The sequence below is a fragment of the Rhinatrema bivittatum genome, chromosome 4 (assembly GCF_901001135.1).
Source record: "Rhinatrema bivittatum chromosome 4, aRhiBiv1.1, whole genome shotgun sequence".
Classification (NCBI taxonomy): domain Eukaryota; kingdom Metazoa; phylum Chordata; class Amphibia; order Gymnophiona; family Rhinatrematidae; genus Rhinatrema; species Rhinatrema bivittatum.
Window position 1 is genome coordinate 310,100,499 of NC_042618.1, and position 27,115 is coordinate 310,127,613.

Genomic DNA, 27,115 nt, shown 5'->3' on the forward strand with positions numbered 1-27,115 from the left:
TGTTTGCACGCATGCAGTTGTAAATGCGTCTGTGTGTGTGTAGTTATCCGCACAGGTGCGCTCAGTGTTGCGCGCGTCTAATACAGTGGCACGCACAACTGAGACGCGCGCAAGCTGGGCACATTGGCCGCCTGGCCTGCCCCGCCCCGCCTGCCGGTGAGGAGGGAAGATGGTCCCGACGACCCCCACGTAAGATAGCGTGCCCCCCCCCCCCCAGGTCTCCACGTGCGTGGACCCTTGCACCGGATCGGGGCCAGTCTAACCAAGGCTGCTCAACCCATTCTGTGCTCCCTTCTAACCATGCTGGGATGGATTCGGTAAGGCAATCCAAGCTGTGGGGACCAGAGACCTGAATTTAAAGATTTTTCCTTACCTGGTCTCGGCGCTTACAGATCATGTGCAGGACGGGCTCCAGCTGCCGGGGGGGGGGGGGGATTACCTTCACCGCTGCGTTCATTTCTGCACCCGCTGCCTTTCAGCCACACTAAGTCCACACCAGGAACCGGCTACCGGACCAAGGCACACCTCTGAGAGATATCTGAGATCAACCTCAGGAATTCGCGACCGGGGGAGGGACCTTTAGGTATCACCGCAGGAGAGCGAGGCTCGATCTTCCTTAAGGTAAATTTGTTTCTTCTTTTCTGTAATTCTTAACACTACTCTAGGAGACGGAGAGATACTGCTACGAGACGGAGAGATACTGAAGAGCTGAGGTTACTGCAGGGGTATATCTAGAGTGACATCAGCTTTGAAATCTGACTCAGTCTCCCATCTGCTAGCAGAAGAGCACAATACCTATTGGTCCTGAGTCCATCTGGCTACACACTAGGAAAACCCAGCATAGTGTACCTGTAGTTGGTATTATTTTTCCCTATGTGCATCACTTTGCACTTTCCTACAATAAATTTCATCTGCCATTTAGTTGCCCGGTCTCCTAATCTCACAAGCTCTTTCTGCAGCTCTACGCAATCCACTGTGGTTTTAACAAAGTTGAATAATTGTGTCTCATTTACAAATTTTATTACCTATTCAACTGCTCCCATTCCCAGATCTTTTATGAATACATTATAATAGCAAAGGTCCCAGTATCAATGCCTGTGATATTCCACTAACAATCTTTCTCCATTTGGAAAACTGACCATTTAATCCTACCCTCTATTTCCAGGCTTTTAACAGAATATTGCCTCCTATTCCATGTCTTTGTAATTTTGTGAGAACTCATGTGGGACTTTGTCAAATGCCTTCTGAAAGTCCAAATTCACTATATCAACTGGCTCACCTTTATCTACATGTTTGTTTACACTTACAAAAAATTCTAAAAGATTATTAAGAACGACTTCCCCTTGCTAAAACCATGTTGACTCTTCCCCATTAAGCAATGTCTGTCTATATGAACAGTGATTTGAAATTGTCCGCATTAAATGTCATCTGCCATTTGGATGCCCAATTTCCCAGTTCTGCAATGTCATCCAGCAATTTCTCACAATCCTCTTATGATTTAACTTAGAATAATTTTGTATCATCAGCAAATCTGATCACCTCAATCACCACTCCCATCTTTAGGTCATTTATATGTTAAAAAGCAGTGGTCCCAGTACAGATCCCTGGGGCACTCCACCAATTACCTTTCCCCATTGATAAAAAATGTAACACTTACGCCTACTCTCTTTTTTCTTTTAACCATTTCTTAAATCAAAATAGAACATTACCTCCTATCCCATTACATTTTAATTTCCTCAAGTCTCTCATGAGGTACTTCTGTCAAACACTTTCTGAAAAAAATTTGATACATTATATCAACTGGCTAACCTTTACCACATCTTCAAAAATTAGCAAATTGGTGAGGCACAGACTTCCTTTGGCTAAATCCATGTTGGCTTTCTCCCATTAAACCATGTCTAACCAGCTAACTTTAGGACAGTCCTTTGGCCCAACTAGAGTTATCCGCAAAGGTTAAGCGGTTAACTCCAAATATCGGAATTAGCCATATAACTTATACGGCTAAATCTACTTCGCCCAGAAATGCCTGCTGCCCACCCCCAAAACGCCCCAACTAATGCGGCTAGAATTTAGCCACATACGGCTCTCATTATAGCCGGTTAGCCATTTAGATGAATAATATTTCAGTTATGCATCTAAATGGCTTTTGAATATTGATCTCTATGTTTATTTTAGTAATTTTATTCTTTAGAATAGTTTTAGACATTTTTCCTGGCATTAACATCAGGCTCAGCAGTCTGTAGTTTCCCAGAATACACCTTGGAACACTTGTTAAAATCTGGCATTACATTGGCCACCCTCCATACTTCAGTTACCATAGCTGATTTTAATGATAGTTTACAGATTACTAATAGTAAATCTGTAATTTCATTTTTCAGTTCCTTCAGTACTCTGGGATGCATACTGTCTGGTCCAGTTGATTTGCTACTCTTGAGTGCTTTTCAATATATATATATATATATATATATATATATATAAATGATCTGGAAAGGAATAAGACAAGTGAGGTTATCAAATTTGTGGACGATACAAAATTATTCAGGGTAGTTAAATCAGAAGTGGATTGTGATACATTACAGGAGGACGTTGCAAGACTGGAAGATTGGGCATCCAAATGGCTGATGAAATTTAATGTCGACAAGTGCAAGGTGTTGCACATAGGGAAAAATAACCCTTGTTGTAGTTACACGATGTTAGGTTCCATATTAGGAGCTACCACCAAGGAAAAAGATCTAGGCATCATAGTGGATAATACTTTAAAATAGTCGGCTCAGTGTGCTGCAGCAATTAAAAAAGCAAACAGAATGTTAGGAATTATTAGGAAGGGAATGGTTAATAAAACAGAAAACGTCATAATGCCTCTGTAGCACTCCATGTTGAGACCGCACCTTGAATACTGTGTACAATTATGGTCTCTGCATCTCAAAAAAGATATAGTTGCAATGGAAAAGGTACAGAGAAGGGCAACCAAAATGATAAAGCAGATGGAACAGCTCCCCTATGAGGAAAGGCTGAAGAGGTTAGGGCTGTTCAGCTTGGAGAAGAGACGGCTGAGGGGGGATATGATAGAGGTCTTGAACGAGTAGATGTGAATCTGTTATTTACACTTTCGGATAATAGAAGGACTAGTGGGCATTTAAGAGAAAAAAATATTTTTCACTCAATGCACAATTAAGCTCTGGAATTTGTTGCCAGAGGATGGGGTTAATGTAGTTAGTGTAGCTGGGTTAAAAAAAGGTTTGGATAAGTTCTTGGAGGAGAAGTCCATTAACTGCTATTAATCAAGTTTTACTTAGGGAATAGCCACTGCTATTAATTGCATCAGTAGAATGGGATCTTCTTGGTTTTTGGGTAATTGCCAGGTTCTTGTGGCTTGGTTTGGCCTCTGTTGGAAACAGGATGCTGGGCTTGATGGACCCTTGGTCTGACCCTGCATGGCAAATTTCTTATGATCTTATGCTGTTTCCTGTTTTCTTCATTCAGATCCCTTTTTCCATTTTTTGAAAGATGTTCTTTTGGCTAGAAAAGCCTCTCACATCTTATCCTTTAACCATACCAGCAGTCATTTAGCCTTCCTTCTTGCCATCTTTTTTTTAATGCATAGAATACATCTGGTTTGGGCTTCCAAGATGATATTTTTAAATACCTGATGTAAACTCGACTTTTGCAACTACTCCTTTCAGTTTTTTCTAACCATTTTTTTTTTCATTTTATCAGTCACCTTTTTGAACTGTAAATGCTACCGCAGTAGATAGCATTAATGTCCTCCTTCCAGTTATCAAGATAAATTTGATCATGTTATGATCACAGTTGCCAAGTAGTCCTAACACCATTGCATCCTGCACCAAATCATATGCTCCACTAAGGATTAGGTCTAAAATAAATCCCTCAACGCCTTGTCTGTTCTTGTACCAGCTGCTCATGAAGCAGCCATTTAGTTCATCTAGAACAGGGGTCAGGAACCTTTTTGGCTGAGAGAGCCATAAACGCCACATATTTTAAAATGTAATTCCATGAGAGCCATACAATATGTTTAAAACTAAATACAAGTAAATGTGTGCATTTTATGTAAGATCCCACTTTTAATGTACAATAAGTCTCTGAAAATATTACACCAGGCCTTAAGACACCAATACATCTCCTATTAGGAAAACGGACCAAGTCAGGCTGCTATAGAGTCCTACACAGAAACAACACGCCAGCAGAAAACCTCACCTGAATCACGTGCTGTCCCTCACCTAACATAGAATAAAGAGACCAAAACGCATAACAAGAAGCATGCAGAAAAAACTGAATTGGAAACTGCAACAAGCCAGAGTCTCTGTATGCAGTGTAACAAAGGAAAAAAGAAACATCACCCATCCTTATAAAACAAATCAAGAAATATAAAATCATCAGCAGTAAAACTGTACTAACAAAAAGAACATATTTCGAAACAGCTGATGAGAGGAATATCCAATAATTAAAACTCATATAAAACATTTCCAGATACCAACAAAATATTTCAAAATAGCAGACACAAAGATCCAGTAATGAAAAATAATAAGGATACAAAAATTTTTTTGCTCTGCATACCTGGGAACGTTTGATATCCAGGTGTCCTGAGATTGTTCTGAATTAGCAGGAGGTGGGGTGGTTTGCTTGGAACTTTCTCCTCTCTCAGTCACATACCAGCGCTCTCTCTCACACTGGCTCTCAATGACACACCTATACACACATGCTCTCAGTACTCACATATACACATGTTTTTTCTCACTCACTTATATAGGCTCTTAATTACACATTTACACACATGCTGTCTATCTTTTCACGCTTACACACACACACAGGCTTTCAATCACATAAATACATGCTGTCTTTTTCTCTCACACACAGACTCTCATTCACATGCTTACAAACATGTCCTCTCTTTCTCTCATTTACACACAGGCTCTCAATCACATACTCACATGCTCCCTCACCTAAATCAGCTCTCAATCACACACAGACACACATGGTCTCTCTCTCTCATTTAAACACAGGCTCTCAATCACATACTCACATGCTCCATCACCTAAACCAGCTGTCAATCAGACACAGACACACATGATCTCTCTCTTACTTATACACACAGGCTCTTAATCATACATACACATGATTTCTCTCACACACAAAGGATCTCAATCATACACACATACTCTTTCACACAAACAGGTTTTCAATCACAAACTTACACATACAGGTTCCCAATGGTAAACTTACATTCATGCTCTCTCTCTCACAGGCAGGCTCTCAATCACAGACATACTCTCTTCACATACACAGGCTCTCAATCATTCACATACATGCAATCTCACTCACACACACAGGATCTCAAACACACACGCTTGCTCGCTCATTCACTCTCTCTCTCCCCCACCCCCACCCCAGGAACTCGCGGCAGCAGCAGCCTCCTCCCAACACTAACCTCCTTCATTTTCAGCCCTCGCGGAGGCGGAGTCCCATCGGCCTGCAGGTTGAAACTCTTCATTTTCCTCCGAGCCGCGCTGCAGTCTTCTTCCCACAATCGTGGCCTCTTCTTCTCGCGCAGGCACCCGATGCTCACCACTTCCTCTTCCGGGCCACGGGAAGAAGAGAGCACGCCGGTGCCGCTCAGCACCGGCGTGCTCTCTTCTTCCCACGGCCCGGAAGAGGAAGTGGTGAGCATCGGGTGCCTGCGCGGGAGTCTTCCCGCGCAGGCACCCGATGACTCCAGCGCTGGCACCCGGCTGACTCCAGTCGTGCCGCTGCCGGCGTGCTCTCTCCTCCTCCTCCCCCCCCCCCCCCCCCGCGGCCCGGAAGAGGAAGTGGAGAGCATCGGGTGCCTGCGCGGGAAGAAGAGACCACACTAGCATGGTCTCTTCTTCCGCGCAGGCACCCGATGCTCACCACTTCCTCTTCCGGGCCGCGGGGGGGGGGTGGGGGGGGGGGAGGAGAAGAGAGCACGCCGGTGCAGCTGACTCCAGCTGTCCCGCCGCGTTCCGCCCGGGCTGACAGCATTTTAAGCCCGGGCGGCAGAGGACCGGGGAGCAGCTGGGTCAGCGGGGAACCGCGAAGTGTGGCGACACTTGTCTGCGAGCCAGATGCAGCCCTCAAAAGAGCCATATCTGGCTCGCGAGCCATGGGTTCCCAACCCCTGATCTAGAAACTTTACCTTCCTGGCATGTACTGATGTGACATTTACCCAGTCAATACTGAAGTAATTGAAATCATCCATTATTACTGTGTTGCTAATTTTGTTAGCTTCCCTAATTTGTTAGCATTTCATTCTGTCCAGGTGGACGGTAGTACAACCCCACTGTTATTTTAGTCCCCTTCTCACATGGATTTCTATTCATAAAGATTCTACAATGCATTTTATTTCCTGTAGAACGTTTATCCTGTTTGACTCTATGCTCTCTAACATAGTGCCACCGCCTCCACCAATTTGATCCATTTTATCACTGTGAGATAATTTGGACCCTGGTATCACAGTATTCCATTGGTTATTCTCCTTTTACCAGGACTCTAGGATGCCAATTATATCTACGTCTTCATTCAGTGCTATCTTATTTTTAGACTTCTAGCATTTGTAATACAGAGATTTTAAACAATATTTTGTTATGTTAACAACCTGATTATGAGTTGAAAGAGGTCATTTGGAATCTTTTTCTTCTGTCTGCTCTTTATTTAAAGGCACTTGGGTTACTTTAGCATTTATTGTTACCTCTCTATCAGGATTCACTAACTTCCCTGTTTTGTTAGTATCCTTTAAAGATACATCATTCTGAACTAATCGTTTCTGAGCAACTGTCAGCTTTCCCCCATTATCTAGTTTAAAAGCTGCTTTATTTCCTTTTTAAAGGTAAATGCCAACAGCCTGGTTCCATTAGAACATAAGAAATTGCCATGCTGGGTCAGACCAAGGGTCCATCAAGCCCAGCATCCTGTTTCCAACAGAGGCCAAAACTTGGCCACAAGAACCTGGCAAGTACCCAAACACTAAGAAGATCCCATGCTACTGATGCAATCAATAGCAGTGGCTATTCCCTAAGTAAAATTGATTAATAGCCATTAATGGACTTCTTCTCCAACTTATCCAAACCTTTTTTGAACCCAGCTACACTAACTGCACTAATCACATTCTAGTTTAGGTGGAGTCCACCCTGCCACAATAGGCTTTCCCTTGCCCAGAATGTTCCCCAGTTCCCAACAAATTTAAAACAGTCTTCCCTGCACCAACGTTGCATCCATGCATTGAGAGTTTGAAGCTTAGCCTTCTCTGGGTCCTATATGTGGAAAAGAATGCATCTGTAGAGGTTTTGGATTTCAGTTTTCTACCTAAGACCCTAAATTTAGTTTCCAGGACCTCCCGCCTCCACCTTTCTATGTCACTGGTACTCCCACAGGTACCACGACAGTCTGTTCTTCCCAGCACTCTCTAAACTTTATCTATGTGGTGCATGAGATCTGCTACCTTCGCACCAGGCAGGCAAGTTACCTAGCATCTCATACTCTTGCTAGCCACCAAGGTACCTACATTTCTAATGATAGAATCACCTACTATGAACAGCTGTTTTTCCTTTAATCTTCTTTAATGCATTGGAGCAAAATTTTCTGGGCTTCCAAAATAGTATTTTTAAATAACGTCCAAGCCTCATTCAAACTTTTAACCCTTGCAGCCTCTTATTTTTTTTTTTCTATCAGTCTTCCTTTTGAAAGTTACATGCTGTTGTAGTTGTACATTGTGAAATGTGATTGCATTATGAATGCTATTACATAAGTGGCCCCACCACAATAATACTTTGCATCAGGTCATGCACTCCACTGAGGACTACATTTAACATAGCCGCAGCTCTCATCTGTTCTAGGACTCACTGCTCCATGAAGCAGTCCTTTATGACATCTAGAAACGTAACCTCTCTAGCATGTTTCAATGAGACATTGGCACAATCAATACTGGGGTAACAAATCTCCCATTATTATTGTGTTGCCAAATTTATTTATTTTTTCAAATTTCAGCTAACATTTCACAGTCTGTTTCTTCATTTTGGTCAGGTGGCTGGTAGTATACACTCATTGCTATAATTCTTACCTGTTACATATGGAATTTCTATCCATAAGGATTCCACACTGCATTTTGTTCTGTGCATTTTGTTTTCTGCCAGCATGATACTGGTGCCTGGCCAGCAGTAGAGGAGTTATTGCTAAATAAACTAAGGTATGAGAATAGAAACAGGCAGAGTGAGAGCGCAGAGGCAAGGAGAAGATACTGAAAAGGGGAAGGGAGATAGGAGGCAGATACTGTTAAGAAGCAGGAAGGTGGCATATGCTGGCTAGGGAGGGAGAGGTAAAGGTGCTGGAAAGTGGGAAGGTGGAAGAAGAAAGAAGCATGAGAGCTGATGGGGAAGAGAAGGAAAGAAATGAAGAAATGTGGAGGCTTATGATCTGTGGTAGGGATACAATTATATGGGAAAGAATGCTGCTGAGCAGGCAGTCAGTAGGCAAAAAGGAAAAGGGCAGGGAAAAGGTACAAAGAAGAAGTGTGCTGCTCCTGTGGTTAAGGAGAGAAGAGGAAGAGTTCTGGGGTTCAGCCTGGGAAAGGTGGAGGTAGGAAGAGTGCTGGCTGGCACTGAGCCTGGGAAGAGAACGGGAGAGTTGCTGGGGTCCAGCCTAGAAGGGGAAAGAGTACTAGGATTTAGCCTGGGGAGGGGAGGGTGGGAAGGGAGAAAGTGATGAGTTCCTTCCTGGGGATGGGGGAGTGCTGGCATCTGATCGGGGATGTATGAAGTATGCTAGGGTCTTTCCCCCTGCTATTTCTGGGTAACCAGAACTCAAACATTCACAGGTATGTTTCTTGAGATTTCCAATTTCATTTTTGTCTTCACGTTTCTATCTCTAATTTGTGGTAACTTACCATGTATTTGTTGAGGATCTGGTCATGTTCTGTATGTGTGACAAAAATCAAATTTGCCAGACTATTTTCAATAGCGACCAATCCAGGTCACAAGTATGTGGCTGGATCCCAAAGGGTAGATAGATTCCATGTTGCTTATCCCAGGGATAAGCAATGGGTTTCTGCAACTCCATATTAATAATGGAGTATGGATTTTTCCTCCAGAACTTGTCCAATGTTGAGATTACTACCTGATAATCTCCTTTTCCTTAGTGTAGACAGATGGACTCAGAACAAATGGGATAGTATCCGCGTGCTAGCAGTTGGAGACGGATCTGACGTCAGCACGGGGTATATATATCCCCACAGGAAGCGTAGCAACTTAGCAATCTTCCTTGCAAAAGCTGTTATGGATGTGTGTACTGACGCTCAGTGAAAAGTGAAACAGGATTCCCCTGACCGTTTGATAGTAGCTGGAGACCGCCAGCATTCCCAACCGGAAGGCGTTGACACCTGGTAGAGTGTACGCTCTTATGGAAACAGATGACATGGCTTACCTTGAATCGGTGAAACCCATGTACACAGGCAGCTGGGCGGGATGCTGAGTCCATCTGTCTACACTAAGGAAAAGGAGATTATCAGGTAGTAATCTCAACATTTCCTGGCGTGTAGCCAGATGGACTCAGAACAAATGGGATGTACAAAAGCTTTACTCCCAGCCTGGGCGGGAGGCTGCCTGAGGACCATGTAGGACCGCCCTCGCAAATGCCGAGTCCTCCCTGGCCTGGACATCCAGACGGTAGAACCTGGAGAAGGTATGAAGGGAGGACCACGTCGCCGCCTTACAGATTTCTGCAGGCGACAGCATCCTGGATTCCGCCCAGGATGCCGCTTGTGCTCTGGTAGAATGAGCCTTGACTTGTAGAGGCGGAGACTTCCCGGCCTCCACGTAAGCTGCTCTGATAACTTCTTTAATCCAGCGGGCGATGGTGGGCCGCGAGGCCGCTTCACCTTGCTTCCTCCCACTGTGTAGGACTAACAGATGGTCCGTCTTTCTTAGTTCTTGTGTCACTTCCAGATATCTGGGCAGCAATCTGCCAATGTCGAGATGGCGCAATAAACGCCCTTCTTCAGATTTCTTCAAACCTGCCGTGGTAGGCAAGGATATGGTTTGGTTAAGATGAAACTGTGAAACCACTTTAGGTAGAAAGGAGGGAACCGTACGAAGATGGATAGCCGCAGGAGTGATTCTGAGAAAGGGATCACGGCAGGACAGTGCTTGCAGCTCTGAGATGCGGCGTGCCGAACATACCGCCAGTAGGAACACCATCTTCAAGGTTAGAGAACGGAGAGATAGTCCCCGAAGGGGTCTAAAGGTGGATCCCGCGAGGAAATCCAAAACAAGATTGAGGTTCCATAAGGGCACAGGCCATTTTAGTGGCGGACGAATATGCTTGACTCCTTGCAGGAAGCGAGAAACATCTGGGTGCCTGGTGATGGTCTTGCCATCCCTCCTGGGACCATAGCAAGACAGCGCAGCCACCTGAACCTTGATGGAGCTGAGGGAGAGACCCTTCTGAAGTCCATCCTGCAGGAAATCCAACACAATAGGGATTGAGGTCGCATGTGGATTGGTGCCGTGAGTATCGCACCATGCTTCGAATACTCTCCAGATGCGAACGTAGGTGAGGGATGTGGAAAACTTGCGAGCTCGGAGGAGTGTATCAATCACGGGCTCCGAGTAACCTATTTTCTTCAGTCTAGCCCTCTCAATGGCCAGACCGTAAGAGAGAAAGTAGAATCTAGAATTATAAGAAAAGAGAAAAATTAAAGTAGTCTTGGAAAGCACGCTCAACTAGCGTGCCGGCACTCCAAACTGCTTTGGAGACGGAAATTACTAAGTTGCTACGCTTCCTGTGGGGATATATATACACCCCGTGCTGACGTCAGATCCGTCTCCAACCGCTAGCACGCGGATACTATCCCATTTGTTCTGAGTCCATCTGGCTACACGCCAGGAAAACTTTTTTTTTTAAGCAGCTCTACTAACAGCTTTCACCATGTCCTCCAGCAATGAATTCTAGAGCTTAATTATGCATTGAGTAAAAAGTATTTCCTCTTATTAGTTTTAAATGCACAACTTAACTTCATTGTGTGTCCCCTAGTCTCTGTATTTTTTGAAAAAGAGTAAACAACTGATTCATGTTTACTCATTCCAGACCACTCATTTCATATGTTTTTTTTTATATATAGTGATATGTAGCAATCCAACTTATCCCGTTTTCCCAGTAGGAAAAGTGTTCTAGAGTCCATTACTATATTTACAGTGCTGCCTTTCCATTGGAATGGTTGTTGCTGTGTAAGTCCTGAGTGTTAGAACTTTTATAGCAAGCCTGCCATACTAAGAGCACTGGTTTTTTTGGCAGGATTCTGTTGTGCATCGCAATGTGCCTAGTAATTGAAGGAGTCTGGTATACTGTTAATAAGATCTAGAACTTTATTACCGTATTTTTCGCACTATAAGACACACTTGACCATAAGACGCACCTAGGGTTTAGAGGAAAATAAGAAAAAAATTCTGTCCCCATGACGGGCTCTGTACGGAGCTCCACCTGGTGGCCGTCCGTAGGATAGTTTTTCGGTTTTGTTTTTTTTATATTAAGGCAGAGAACATCCACACAGGTACTCACACTCACTGGTTTTCTCTCCCTCACATACATACATAGGCTCTTTCCCCTCCCCACATACACACACAGGCTCTTTCATACTCACTAGCTCTCTCCCCCACTCCCACACAGACTCTCGCACATACAAGTTCTCCCCCCCCCCCCCTCCCAAACACACACACTCACTGGCTCTCCCTCACATATAACATACCAGACACACACTCAGACTCTCTCCCTCATACACATAGCTCTCACACTCACTGACTCTCTCTGCTTCATATAAACTCTAGGGCTCCTCTGCTGCGGGTGGGAAGGAAGATGCTCGTACATTTGCCTGACAGGATTTGGATATCCTGCTGGCTCTCTACTTACAAGACGTACCATCTTCTTTCGGCAGAGCTGGAGCACCCTGCCAGTCAGCTGTTCCCGGGGTGCATCTTCTTCTGTTGGCTGGGCTCCTGCCGGCCTGCTGCTCCTGAGGCATTTCTTTCATTCTATTTGGGCTGTGAATACCGTCCTTACTGCGAAGGTCGGTGCGGGGTCAAACATCATCTGTTTGAACCGCATAGGCTATGGAGGCCCCTCCAGTTCAAACAGCTGTTATTTAAACTGAGCACCATGCTGATTGGGCTGAGTTGGGAGGAGGAGGGGGACGGCGCACAAGAGGGAAAGACACTACATTCGCCTCCAATAAGACGCACAGACATTTTCCCCCCACTTTTGGGGGGAAAAAAGTGCTTCTTATGGAGCGAAAAATACGGTAATTTCATATAATTTCACTGTTTGTTATTGTTGAATTGTTGACCTGTTCTATGTTTATTGCTCAATGTTCTATGTTCAATGTAACGCCATAGCCGCGACTGTTCTGTTCAATTGTAAACAGATATGATTTGATATCTTTGTTCAAGAATGTCGGTATAGAAAAATTCTAAATAAATAAATAAATAAATAAATATAGTAAAAAAAAAAAAAAAAATTTTTTTTTTTTTTTCAAAAGAAGCAAAAAAGGCAAGCTTTTTCAAGCCAATGCCACTACTAATAAAGGCTGTCAGGAGCACTTGGCTTACACTTTAATTACCACTTGCCAAACACATTTTTGTAATGGCTAACTTGTAAATGTTTATGTATTTCTATAAATGTCCTTTAAAATCAAATGTCACATTCAAAAATTACTTATTCAAAATAGTTGATGGTAATTGTGTAAACTGAAAATCCTCAGCAAAAACCCCACAAAAAAAGGAATAGATTCCCTTAGGAGTCTCCCTTGATACCCATAACGGGTCTCAAGTAACATGGCTTAAATGTACAAACTCTAGTTTAGTACAGGTACAAAAATCTTAATCAGTTGGGTGGAGGATAATTGTCAGTTCTGATAGAAGCTAAGGATCCCAGCCACACTTTTGGGACCCAGTCACACTTGTGACTACCCTGTTTCCCCGAAAATAAGACAGTGTCTTATATTAATTTTTGCTACCAAAGATGCACTAGGCCTTATTTTCAGGGGATGTCTAATACCATTAAGCTCCTGGCTGCCCCTGCGTCAGCCATGTCCCACCAGTGTGCTGTCAGAGAGAGGTAAGAGTGTGCAGCATTCATGGTAGTCAGCTTGGGCAGACTCTGCTGCTTTTGAACCTCTGCACACTGCTTGGAAGGGGTCCCCCGACTGGTACTGCCACCATCCCCAGATGTCAGTAATCTTGCTGCCACTGTCACTGCTGCCACATGGCTATTGGGGAGGCGCCGATTGCTGCTACTGACACTGAAGCCCATTCTGCTGCCTCCTCTGTGCAGGCCCCGTGGGCTTCCACTTTCTCCATGCTGATCTCGTACATTGTGAGATCCGCATAGAGAAAGTGCTATTCTTGCACATTCCCAAAGATTACATGTGCCAATCACTAAAAAGTAATTTTTTTTTTTTTTACCTTTGCTGGCTGATGTTAGTTTTCTAATCGGTTGGTCACAGGCTTTTTTTTTTCCACCTTCCCTTTCTTATTTTTTTGCCAATTCCTTTTATATTGTCCTTTTTTCTTCCGTATTTCTTTTCTCTCCGTCTTCTTCCCTCAAACACAGTCAGGTTCTCATTCTCACATGCATTTCTCTCTCTCTCACACACACACAGACCCTCACTGTCACATGCTGTCTCTCATACAATCATTCATACACACAGTCTTTCACTGGCACATGCTGTCTGACGCTCACACAGGCTCTCTCTCACTCCCACATGCTGTCTTGCTCAAGCATAGGCTCTCACCGTCACACGCTGTCTCTCTCACACACACAGAGGCTCTCACATGCTGCCTCTGCAAACATTCAGATCCTCACTCCCACACACAATCTCTCAACTCATCTCATACACGCACGCACACACACTCTACAGACCCTCACAGCCTCTCTCTCACCTCTGGACCTCCTCTTCGCGGGTCGCCGCAGGATGGGCTCTGCAGCGGCCCTGAACTTATCGGGCCTCTTCCTCGGCCCTGCTACCGGGCCTCTTCCTCGGCCCTGCTACCGGGCCTCTTCCTCGGCCCTGCTACCGGGCCTCTTCCTCGGCCCTGCTACCGGGCCTCTTCCTCTTCTTGGGCCGCTGCGACTTGGGATTCGCAGCAGCCCGTGGCGGCTCCTCTTCTGCACGCGCTGATGCTCTTTCTCCTTCCTGCCCATGCGGCTCCAGCAACGTTTACTTCCGGGGCCACACAGGCAGGAAGGAGAAAGAGCATCAGCGCATTTGAACGCGATCTTTTTCTTCGGGCAAGGAGGCTCAGCGGCCGCATGAGCCTCCTTGCGCCCGGGCGCATCGGCTCCCCTCCGGATACCACCTGCTCGCGTCTGCCCCTAATACTTTGGAAACTTTATTTAAAAATTAAAAAATGACGTCACAGGATTGACCGGCCCACCGGGGAAAGCCCGATCCCCCGATAGGTCAATCCGCCCCCGTTTACAAGGGATGTCTTACTTTCGGGGGAGGTCTTATATTTAAGAATTCGGCAAAATCCCTACTAGGTCTTATTTTTGGGGGATGTCTTATTTTCGGGGAAACACGGTATATACAGATTACAAATACTAATAATTTTTAAAATTTTAAAAAACACATTTAACAGATTCTTCCACTTTGTGTCATATGTTGTATAAAGGTTGAGGCGCACTTTTGCACAGGGCCATAAATGCCAGATTGCCTGGCTACAGCTCTGGTGACTTCATTAATATGGGCTTTCCATGGAGGAGCATTCTTATGTGCATATTTTTACTCCCATTCCTACACAACTTGTGTGTTCTAAATTTCTGGTTAAATCAGAAATAAAGCTGTACACAAATGGATGCACAGCTGCATGCTAGCACATGCATGCAGACCAGTACACCTCATTACATTGAAGCCTGAAGTTGCAATAAAAGAAAGGATATATATATATATTCTTGATAAGGAAAGGTCAACAATTCTCAGTAAACATCTAACTCATCACTAACCAAGTGGTTAAGAGATAATGCATTTATTTGTTTACATACTGCCCCTCCAAACAAAAAGATCCGGGCAGCAGCAGAGCAATAGGTCTCTATAACCTTACTCTATGCAAACATTTCTGTCAATGGCTTATCACTTATGAGAAGCTAATGGACTGAATAATACACACTGGACTATTTCAATATGATGTTTTCAATCATAGGCTGTCTAGATGGCCAAGGTAGTTAAACAAAAGCATGGAATGTTCCCACATTCATGCAAAGGGAAGCCTTGGAGCGCAGAGTGCTGAAGCATTAAGCAACAAAATTCTGTATCCATCTCCTTGCTTTTGTGAAGGTGTATTTCTTTGCATGTGTTTTTATTTTTGTATGTGTCAAGAATACCTAATAGTATCTTAAGAACAGTTAAATGCATATCAATTCTAGTTTTGGATGGTTTAATACAAGTTATTATTACTGCAGAAATTTCTAATAGATAGACAACAAAATTAATAAAAACAATGAAACCTAATAACTTTGAAACAATTCAGGTTAAAAGGCAGTTATGATCTCCAAACTTATTAGATGGTTTTGTCCATACAGGCTAAATTCCATTGAAACTGAAGAACATCTAGTTTCTATTAGCCAATTATAGTAAGTCTATAAGACCTACTAGAAGAGCACATTTCCTTTCCTTTAGGTACAATACCTGCTTCGTCGACGCTCTTGGCTTCTTGATGTTTTATAGTCATGCGACCGACTGCTCCTTTTGTCTGAAGTCCTGCTGGAATGTCTGCTCCTTGAGCGACTTCTTTTACGCCTCTCTCTTTCACGGGCCCTTTCCTTTTCTTTTTCCTTTTCCTGTTCTTGACGTCGTTTCTTTTCCTTCTCTTCTCTTTCACGCTCTCTCTCTTTTTCTTCTCTTTCTTCCTTTTCCTTTTTTGATCGGTCTTCACGTTCAGGTTCCTCAGTTCTTTTTCTTAATTTTTCCTTCAAATAATTATTTAAAAAGATTGACAGTAAGACAATTTCAGAAGAAAACAGTTGCATGCCAGTAGGTGCAAGTCTACTACACAGAAGGCATGAGTATATGTGCTTACAGAATTAGCTCTTTAAGATCAATCCTGAGGTTCACGCTCAAGCCCAGGCTCTGTTACCTGGGCTTGGTACTTAAAAACGGATCTTTTGATGCCCTAATAAAACGTAATTTTTTTAGGGCATCAAAAGATCCGTTTTTAAGTACCAAGTCTGATTTTTATAAAAACTTGCAAGGAAGATGTAAAAGGTTAGCTTGGCCAGACCAGGAGGCAGAAGCTGAGGCCATTTACAAAGAAGCCTTTACATGTGAAGGAAAGGAGAGGGGAAGGCAATTGGGAAGAAGGTTAATTGGGAATACCAGATGGGCCTTAAATTCCCCGTTTGCCATCATATTCTATGTTTCTATTAAAGCAGCTTCTTTTACTCAATGAAAAAGCTGTGGGAGTTTGTCCATTCCATGCCAAAAAGAAAAAGCCAGCTGCGCTGCACTGGCTCCTGCAGCCCACACCTTGGAGAAGAGGCATACATGATGCTGCCAGCTTTAATCGGGTCTATCACCGCTGTGGCCTCCAGAGAGCATGGCAGATGAGAGAGGGTGGTACCAAGAAAGGATACAGCTGAGGAGCCTTTTTTTTTTTTTTTTTTTTTTTTTTTTAATGCAGCTTTTCTTGATTTTTAGCTATATTGACCCCCTCATCTTTTTTGGTCATTTTTGAAAGACCATTTTCATAGAAGGAGAAACTACTACTTACCTGATAATTTTGTTTTCCTTAGTGTAGACAGATGGACACAGGACCAGTGGGTTATGCACCTCTGCCAGCAGATGAAGACGAAGTAAACTGACGTCACAGTATATATACTCCTGAATTGACATCAGCCTGCCAGTATTCTCTTCAAAAGCAACTGTGGACAGACTAGCAAAAAACTTGATTAAACACAGTCAACCATTACTGTATTCAAACAGGAAACACTGAACTCAGGCAATTAATGTATGTACTCAAATCTAGGGACTGGATGAACACTTACCAGTAATCTCCTGGAACATGTAGCCCCACAGGAAGACCATTAACACAACCATTTGGCAGCAAGGGGGGGGAAGCTGAGTCCATATGTATACACTAAGGAAAACGAAATTATCAGGTAAGTAGTAATTTCTCCTTTCCTAGCATATATACAGATGGACTCAGGACCAGTGGGATGTACCCAAGCTACTCCCGACTAGGGTGGGAGGCTCCCCACAGTCCAGTAAACATAACATGTGCAAAGGCTGCATCCTCCTAGGCCTGCACATCCAGACAATAATACCTGGAAAAAGTGTGTAAGGAGGACCACGTCGCAGCTCATCAAATATCAACGGGAGATAATCTAACCTCTGCCCATGACACTGCCTGAGCATTAGTGGAATGAGCCCTAATCAGAGTAGGCAACAGCTCTTCAGCATCCACATATGTGGCCATGACTACTTCCTTAATCCAGCAAGCTATTGTAGCCCACGAAGCTGGCTCGCCCTGCTTTCCTTCACCATGAAAGAAACAGACAATCCATCTTTCGGAAAGGTTGAAGAAACCTCCAGATACCTCACGACATGTCTCTTGACATCCAAGGGACGCAACAGGCGATACTCTTCCGCACCTCTGCCCTTATCCAAGGATGGCAAGGAAATGGACTGATTCAAGTGAAAATCCGAGACCACATTAGGCAAAAAAGAGGGAACAGTACGCAGTTGTATCGTCCCTGGAGTCACCCGAAGGAACGGCTCCCAGAAAGAAACTCTGCAGCTCAGAAATTCGACACGCAGAACATTCTGCCACCTTAAACACTATTCTCAAGGTCAATAACTGTAAGGAAAGGCTACATAGCGGTCTAAACAAAGGGTCCGCCAAGAGAACCAACACCAGGTTAAGACTCCACAAGGGAATCGATAACCACAAGGAAGGACGAAGATGTGTTACTCCCTTCAAGAAACAGACCACATCAGGATGAGATAAGGATCCACAATTCACCTGGACCCTCAAACAAGCAAGAACCGCAACCTGTATCTTCAAGGAATTAAGGGCCAACCCTTTATTTAACCCATCCTGCAAAAATTCCAAAATGAGCAGGTTCTTAACCAAATGAGGAGAAACACTTTGATCCTCACACCTGGCCTCAAATATGCGCCAAACCCGCACAAAGGCTAAGGAAGTGGAGAACTTTTGAACCCACAGCAAGGTGGCAATTACCGCAGAAGAATATCCACACCAACAAAAGAGCCCTCTCAAGGGCCATATTGTAAGACAAAAGAGAGTCAGATCTTCGTGAAGGATAGGACCCTGCTGCGATAGATTCTTGTGCAGCGGAAGACGAAGGGGGGTCTCTACCAGGAGTCTTCGAGGATCCGCATATCATGGTCTCCTAGGCCAATCCAGTGCCACCAGCAGCACCATCCCCCTTGGCCTTCGATCCTGCGAACTATTCTGCCCAACAGGGGCCATGGGGGAAAGGCATACAGCAGCTTGTCTTCTGGCCAGACCTGCATGACAGCATTGATACCTAAAGATCTCGGATCTCTCCTGCGACTGAAGAATCAAGGAACCTTCACATTGCGAGAAGTCGCCAGCAGGTCTAGGACTGGAAGGCCCCAACAATCTACTATCACCTGAAACAGCTTGTCCAACAAAACCCATTCTCCTGCTGAGAAAGTCTGCTCTCACGTTGTCTTTTCCTGCAATGCGGAGACCAAGGTCATCTAGAGATGCCCTTCTGCCCATTCCATGTTGGTTTATTTCCTGCGACACTTGCCGGCTCTTGGTTCCTCCCTGCCAACTGACGTATGCCACTGTCGTTGCATTGTCTGAAATTACTCAGAATGCTGACCCTGCAGTCTGTTGCTGAACTGCAAGCATGCTACCCAGACCACCTGGGTTTCCAGGTGATTGATGCGGACTCTTCTGAATTCCAGGACCCTTGCATCGTTAGTTCACGACAGTGAACTCCCCAACCCTGGAGACTCGCACCCTGTCGTAAGTATCAACCAGTCCGGCGATGTCAGGAAAACGCACTCTCAGATGATGCTCCTGTATCATCTGAGAGGTGAGAGCAGATTTCCATTGGCAAGTGGAGCCGAACCTAATAGCCCTGAGATTGTGGGTTCCAATGAGACAGCAGGGAGCGCTGAAGACGATGCATACACACTCTCACCCACGGCACCACTTCCAGGGTTGCCTGTAGATAGGCCCACACTGTCAAACGTGTAGTGTTCACCAAAAGAGGCACCTTCAACATAAACTTCTAAATCCAAACTTCTGGCAGGAAAACCTTGCCCTGCTTCATGTCAAACCGAACACCCAGATACTCCAACGACTGAGATGGCTGAAGACTGCTCTTGGCTAGGTTCACTACCCATCCGAGTTCCTGCAACAAGGAGATCACCTTGCAAGTCACCAGGTGGCTCTCTTCCAGAGTCTTGGCCCGAATCAGCTAGTCGTCTAAATTTACTGGAAGCCTTTAAGAGGTTATCAAGATAGTAGTAGGATGTAAAGGTATGAACAGAAGACCAAGTTGCAGCTTTACAGATCTCTTCAATAGGTATTTCTCAAAAATGAGCAAAGGAAGTATGGTCATTTGTAAGGGCAGAAGTAATACTGCACCATGGAGGGCTGATCAGGAGCTATCAAGAGCTATTGTACTGCTACATTTTGGTCTTTTATTTGAGCGACCACCTCCCAGAGTTTTTCGCCAAAAAGATTGTCCCCCAAGCAGGGGAGATCCAGTAGATTTTCATAGACATACTCGCGGATGCTACTTGCTTGGAGCTATGCCATATGTCTAACTTCAATGGAGGAACGCGAACTGAAAGTGAAGCATTTGTAGACTGAGCGAAATAGGTGGCAGAGAGTAGGAGTGGCTGTGGATAGTAGTTGCCTTGCTCAGTAGAAGGTAGGAAAGGATTTAATTTTTAAATGCAGTCATGAATATTCTGCATTAAATACAAACTGAGGATAGTAATGCAAGCAGAGAGCACTGCACTTTGAAAAAAAACTTCCTTGCCAAAATTATCTAGAAATTTGTGATCTTTCCTGGAGGAGAATTTGAGAGGATCAGTGTCTTCGCTTTTTTCATAGCAGACTCAACCACTATAGACAGATGAGGCAGCTGGATGATACCAAAGCCCAGTGATTGTGGGACTTTGTATTTGAGGTCCAGCTTTCTAGATTTAGGAGTGACCAAAATGGAAGTTCCCCACATTGTCATCTGTAGAATACTAAAGATGTTGAGATGTTGGTGTGGAGGAGTGGCCTAGTGGTTAGTGCAGCAGGCTGCAAAGCAGAGAAGCCAGAGTTCAAATTCCACTGCTGCTCCTTGTGACTCTGAAGGGCCAAAAAGCTGATATAAATACACTGGAAGTGCCACTGATTAAGCTGGAGTATTCAATATCTGAAGGCGGCCAAGGAGCCCATGGGTCTTTGTCTTTACCAATATGGATGCCCAGTGAGGTGCCAATCTTTTCCACAAACTTAGAATAGATAAGATCCTCTAATAGTTAGGTGTGGTCCAGAGAATCTGTAAGTGGCTCGGAGGGTATGCCAATACAGTCTTCATCTGAGCATAAAGGTTCTTGCTCACTTATCCAGGACTCCAATGAAGAAGAGGGCAAACAAGGAGGGGCTTCAGCTTGACTCTGAGCAGCAGCAGCCTGGTCTGAAACCTCTGAGGTGTTCACCCTTATAAGCAGGATTGGGACTCCAATCTGGAGCATTGCCTTAGTGATAGTAGAAAGGAGAGGCTGGAATGGTCCGTATCCATGGTGTGAGAAGTAAAGAAACTTCCCCAAATTTGCGATCCTGTATGAGAATGGGTGACCTGTTAGAACTAAGTGATACTATAGAGCAGCGATTCTCAACCGGTGTGTTGCGACACACCAGTGTGTCGTGGTTCCCTGTGTCCCACTGCCCCAGTTGTGCTTCTCCCTTTTTCCTGCCCCCGCGAGGCAATGCGAAGCCTCCTTTCTTCCTGCCCCTCTGCTCAATGGGAAGCCTCCTTCCTTCTTCCTGTCAATGGGAGTAGGAAGAAGGGAGGAAGCCTCTAATTGGCTAGTGGGGCAGGAAGAAGGGGCATTGCATAGCACGGGGGTGGGATGGCTTGAGGGGGGCTGGGAGGAGTGGCAGTGTCCAGGCAGTGAAGAAGCCCGACCTCGCCGAAAGCAAGGCCGCTACGGGAGCTCATCCCTGTGGAGGCAAAGAGGAAACCGGACCAACAGAGCAAGGCCGCTACAGGAGCCCATCCCCGTGGCAGTGAAAAAGAAGGCCTGCCAGAGTAAAGCCGTGGCGGAACTGGAGCCCATCCCTGCAGCGAAGGAAGAAGTGTGGTGGTGAGACCAGGTGCATGCATGTGAGAATGGGAGCCAGGGTGTGTGATTGAGAGCTTGTATGTAAGGGAAAGAGCATGTATGTGATTGAGAGACAGACTGGTCAAGGAGTTTGTGTGTGTGAGTGAGAGAGTGAGAGAGAGTGAGAGTGAGAGAGAGACTGGTTGTGGGGTCTAATTGGAGGGTGAGTGTGTTTGTCTGTGTGACTAGTTGTGGGCCCTAAGGAAAGGACTGTGAGAACAGAGCTTCAACAGCTACTGCTGCTTCTGGTGTGTGCTTTTAGCTTGCAAGGGAAAGGAGTAGTAGAGTTGCTGGAGAGGATAAATAAAGGTGGCTTTTTAAGTTTATTTTTCTTGAATGACTGCCATTTTAAATTATTGGGTATCATGTGAGGACTGCTCTTTTAAACTATTTTATTGATATTTGGACAATTTTTAATTTATGAGTTTTTAATTGTTGGATGTTATTCTGTCTTCAGCTGTTTTGTAACATTTATTAGTATAGCTTTACAATTATTTCTGTGTGTGGGGGATCTATAGCAGCTTGGCTTATTCTGTTTTCCTAATAGGAGATATATTGTTTAGGGCCTGGTGTAATATTTGTAGCATTACCTTTTCATAGATAGGGTTGTTATTGAGCGTGTTCCATAATACAGGTGTAGCTTTGTGCGGATTAGTTTGTGTGCATTATTGCAGACCCTGGGACTATGCTAGGTGCTATATTTCTCTTTCCATTTCTCCAGGTTTGCACTGCAAGCAGAGTGGCTTTTTTGGTTTTCCATTCCAGTTTCTGTCTCCATATTTATAATTGTGGTCTTTCTGTATTTGGTGAAGGTCACTTCTGTGTGTGACCGAGGTGAGGTATTTTACTAGCATGTAGGCATTTGTATCAATCTTATCAATAAGTCATACATTGGTGGTAAATTACTCTCTTTTCATGAGGAGGGCTATTGTGCCTGGTAGTAAAGGGAGTTTGTTTTGCTTTTACTGAGATGTCATCAAAACCAGAATATCTTTCTTGTATGGTGAGTTGTATAGGTAATGCCCTAGTTCTCCTCTGCACCCATTGGTAGGAGTCAAGGGGGTTCCTGTGGATGCAGAGTGTATGTTTACATATAGCCCCATGATGATCATATTTTCAGTGTGTCATGCATGTAAAAACCATCTGTCAGGTGTGTCCTGGTCGAAAAAAGGTTGAGAACTACTGCTATAGAGCATACAAATTCTGCAGTTGCAAGATGAAGCCCTTTCACTACTAGTCTAGGTGGAGTGTGTCCAGCTAATTGGAGAGGGCATGGGCAACCTGATCCCTACCTCCTGCAGATCTAGGATAGGCTGTGTAGAGCTATGTTGGCAAAGCAGCCTGATAAATTGAAGCCTGAGGTGGATGTGTCAGTGGCTTCGAGGGGGTAAAGTATCTGGACTCCTTGGATGTCTTGGTATGCTTCAATAGGTCTTGGAGATTCGTGTTAAAGAATCTGGTGTAGGTCAACTATATTGCTTTGGTTGCATTGGAGCTAAGCCGTGTCTCCTTGAACTGTTTATCATGGGATTGTGTGGTACAGGATATCGTGTATCGTGTGACTGAAGAATAGATGCATCAGTGTGCACCTGAGGTCCTTGTGTCGAGCGCCTTGCAATATCGTGCATCAAATACATCAGCGTAAATGTGTCTGCGAGTCGATGCATCATGTATTAGGAACACTTATACTGCTTGCGCAGATGGCACCGATGAGAGCTGCGTAGACAGTGCTGGTGCTGATGCACGAGTATTTGTGCTTCTTCCACATAGGCAGTGATTGTTGCCGCTTTGGGCAGCTGGTGGAACTCAACCCCATGGCTTCGGCTTGAGAAGATGGGAGAGTTTTAGAGGATTTCCTGCTTCAATTTTTTTTCCTGGCAAGGCAGATGAGGATGTACTGCCGGCCAAGGATATATTGCAACTCCATAGAGTCTCAGAAGCTCCTAGATACAAAGCGCCCTAGAATACCGCAAGCACGGGTACATCTGTCCACAGGCACAGTAATTCTTCCGAGTAAAGGGATCTGTAACAGTTTGTGCTCAGTGATGGACAATCTTTCCATAGATGTAACTTCTAAAACATTTCACCATTGACTGCTTCTGGGGGGTTTTGGGGGGGTTTTTTTTATAGCACTGAAAAATGCTGTGTGGGATGCAGAGGCAGCAAGGCAACTAAATAAGAAGAGACTGAAGAAAAAAATATTGAATTTAGAAGGTTTTAAGAAATTTTAGAGGAAAAATATTAGGAGACACTGAGTTCACATCCATGTTGTACTTGGACAAAAAATGGCTCAGGGGGCTCACGAGACAACACCCACATATATTCAATAGAGCTCAAAGCTATACTACAGGGGTAGGCAACTCCAGTCCTGGAGTGTCACAAACCATTCTGGTTTTCAGGATATCCACAATGAATATTCATGAGATTTATCTGCATACAAAAAAGGCAGTGCAAGCAGTTCTCTCATATACATATTCACTGTGGATATCCTGAAACCCAGACCTGTTTGTCGCAATCCAGGAGTTGCCTACCTCTGCTTTACTAGCTTGGCGAGACAAATCCATTAAGTGCCGCTGGATGACATCGCATGCATGCAATGACTAATTTCACCTGCTTATCAATGAAAATTATGTGAAAATCAATGATGAAAATAGGTAGCCAGGGGCCAATGCCAAGCTATTTTGGACTTTTTTTTTTATCATCAAGAAAGAAACTTCAAAATCTACTTTAGGAAAAATAGTACATTAACATATTTGCTACAAAAGAACCCTAGGAAAATGTATATAATATTCTTACTTTTAATTCCTCTACCGTAGCTTTGATTTTAGCATAACCCATATGTTGCTTTCCCATCAAGTGGTCATCCACCCTTGACTGCGCATCTCCAACAATCAAAAAAGCACCACAAACTTCACAAACTTCCATTTGTTTCTCCTGGGCTGCAAAGCTCTCAATTGTCTGAAATGAGAAGGTTTAATTGTTAGTTGTTATGCTTTCAGATTTAGTTCGACGACCATTATAAAATAGATTTCAATAGCTGTTTTCAATTGCAAACAAAAAACAATGACCTATACCTCAAGATCAAAGGATGTTCTTACCTGATGCTAATTATGTAATACTTCTACATTCTAGTAAGCTTAATGAAACGTATGTGCCTGCACTGCACCAACCATTAAAAGGTTACCGAATAGCATGAAACACTATATCGAAAATTTCAGGATTAGGTGCACTACAAGTAACTATTTATTTTATGCCCTGCTACAATCACTTACAATATTTCTCATATTTAACCAAGTGTTTTATATCCTATCTTTATGTTCAATGTACCTGTACCAACTGTATTGTAATTTTAATTATAAATCTGAATATAATCCACCTTGAGATTATATTCAAACTTTAATTGAAATACTATATTAAACAGACATTTTGATTTGATAACTCATATGATGGATAAATTCTGATATATTTAAGATTTATGTTATTAAAGTTTGTATAGGGCAAAATAGTAAAATAGATGGCAACTACCTTCAAATAAAGGTCACAATGTTGCAATCAGGACAGTTGGGAGGTATATTTCAATACAATTTTGAAACCATTTATCTCAAGAGTGAAGCTGCATTCTTAAATATTACTAGAGTTCCTAGAGACTGCAGCCAAGCAATGGAGAAATTACTTACCTGATAATTTCGTTTTCCTTAGTGTAGACAGATGGACTCAGGACCAATGGGTATTGTGCTCTTCTGCTAGCAGATGGGAGACTGAGTCAGATTTCAAAGCTGACATCACTCTAGATATACCCCTGCAGTAACCTCAGCTCTTCAGTATCTCTCAGACTCCTAGCAGATGCGGACCCTATCCCACACACTAGAATAGTGTTAAGAATTACAGCAGAGAAGAATCAAAATTAACCTTAAGGAAGATCGAGCCCTGCTCTCCTGCGGTGACACCTAAGGGTCCCTCCCCCAGTCGAGAATTCCTGAGGTTGATCTCAGATATCCCTTTAGAGGTGTGACTTAGCCCCCCAGCGTGGCTGAAAGACAGCGGGTGCAGAAATGAGCGCGGCGGTGAAGGTAATCCCTCCCCCTGCAGCTGGAGACCGCCCGGCACTCGATTGGTAAGCGCCGAGACCAGGTAAGAAAAAAAATCTTTAAATTCAGGTCTCTGGTCTCCATAGTTCGGATTGCAGTACCGAATCCATCCCGGCGAGGTTAGAAGGGAGCACCAATCGGGATGAGCAGCCTTGGTTAGGCTAGGCCCCAAGTCGGTGCAAGGGTCCACACAAGTGGAGACCCTCGGGGGGGGGCGCCATCTTACACGTGGGGGTCGTTGGCGCCATTTTCCCTTCTCGCCGGCGGTACATGCGGGGCAGGCCAGATGGCCGATGCGCCAAACCTGCACCCATACAATACATACGCGCGCATAGCTGCGAGCACAGCAGCACACATACCACTCATGGGGCTGGAATGTGCAACTCAGCCAGTCTGCCAGGGTGTTTTATGTGCCCAAAGAAACATCCCCTGCGCCAGTGCCCAGCTCCAGATTTGCACTGCCTCCTTGCAAAGGAGGAAGAATCTGGTACCCCCCTGCTTGACATACCACATGGCCACCTGGTTGTCTGTCCGAATGAGGACAACCCTGTTGGCCATGTGATCCCAGAAGGGGAGGTTTATCAGAAACTGAGATGCATCTATGGTAAGCACAACCTGAGGCGAGGGAACTTGGAAAGGTACACCCTGCTACAGGTAGAGTGGGGATGTCCACCAAGTCAGGGAGTTCCTGGGTGGGTGGGGGGAAGACACCTGGATGTAGACCTGAAAGCCCTGGGTGGCCTGTCGTCACTGGGAGCAGCGCATATGCAGACTGGCAAAAGAGTGACGTGTACGGTCTCAGCCACGTGTCCTAGAAACTGCAGCATATGCCACACTGATTCCAGCCGGCACTGCTGAATCTCCCCACCAGGGAAACCAGGGCATGCACCCTGTCGCATGGCAGGAAGGCCTCTGCCTGCGTTGCATCCAGCTCGACCCCGATGAAAGCCAGCCATGACAACGGACGGAGATTTGACTTCTGGTAGTTGATTAAATACCCCAGGTGCTCCAAGACTTGAATGGTGCTGTGAAGCGCTCGCAGGGCTCTGGCCTGTGTCTTGCTCATGACCATCCAGTCATCCAGATATGGAAACACCTGGACCCCCAGCTGGCACAGGTAAGCCCCCACTACGGCTAGACACTTCGTGAAGACCCATGGTGCAGAGGCAAGGTCGAAATGTTAGAACACGGTACTGAAAATGCTGGAGCCCAACCACAAAATGAAGATACCACCTGTGACTGGGTAGGATCGTGATGTGGGTGAACACGTCCTTTAGGTTGAGGGAGCAAAGCCAGTCGTCCCGTTCCCCCCAACCCTTTGTAACAGGGGAATTATGGTGCCCAAGAATACCATCTTTAACTTTTCCCTTTTTAGGAATCTGTTCAAGGCCCGCAAATCCAGAATGGGACGAAGGCCTCCTGTTTTCTTTGGAATCAGGAAGTAGCGGGAGTAAAATCTCCGATCCTGCTGCTCCTGAGGAACAGGTTCCACCGCTCTGGCTGTTAGAAGGGCCAAGAGCTCCTCTTAGAGCGGTTCCAGATGTGAGACGGGACCCCACTGCGGGTACGGGGGAAAATCTGGTGGAGTCTCCATGAGATTCAGCCCATAGCCACGACATATGACAGA

General features: G+C 44.7%; 1 protein-coding gene across 3 annotated transcripts in view; it reads right to left on the reverse strand.

Annotated features, from left to right (window-relative positions):
- The window catches only part of LUC7L3 (LUC7 like 3 pre-mRNA splicing factor), a 239,154-nt gene that overhangs the window by 53,522 nt on the left and 158,517 nt on the right, over positions 1 to 27,115 (reverse strand). For all 3 annotated transcript variants that reach the window (XM_029600251.1, XM_029600252.1, XM_029600253.1), the window contains 2 exons: positions 24,197 to 24,358; positions 15,704 to 15,984 (listed from right to left, as the gene is read on the reverse strand). In XM_029600251.1, coding sequence (XP_029456111.1) covers positions 15,704 to 15,984; positions 24,197 to 24,358 — 443 coding nt within the window. The remainder of the gene's footprint in view (positions 1 to 15,703; positions 15,985 to 24,196; positions 24,359 to 27,115) is intronic.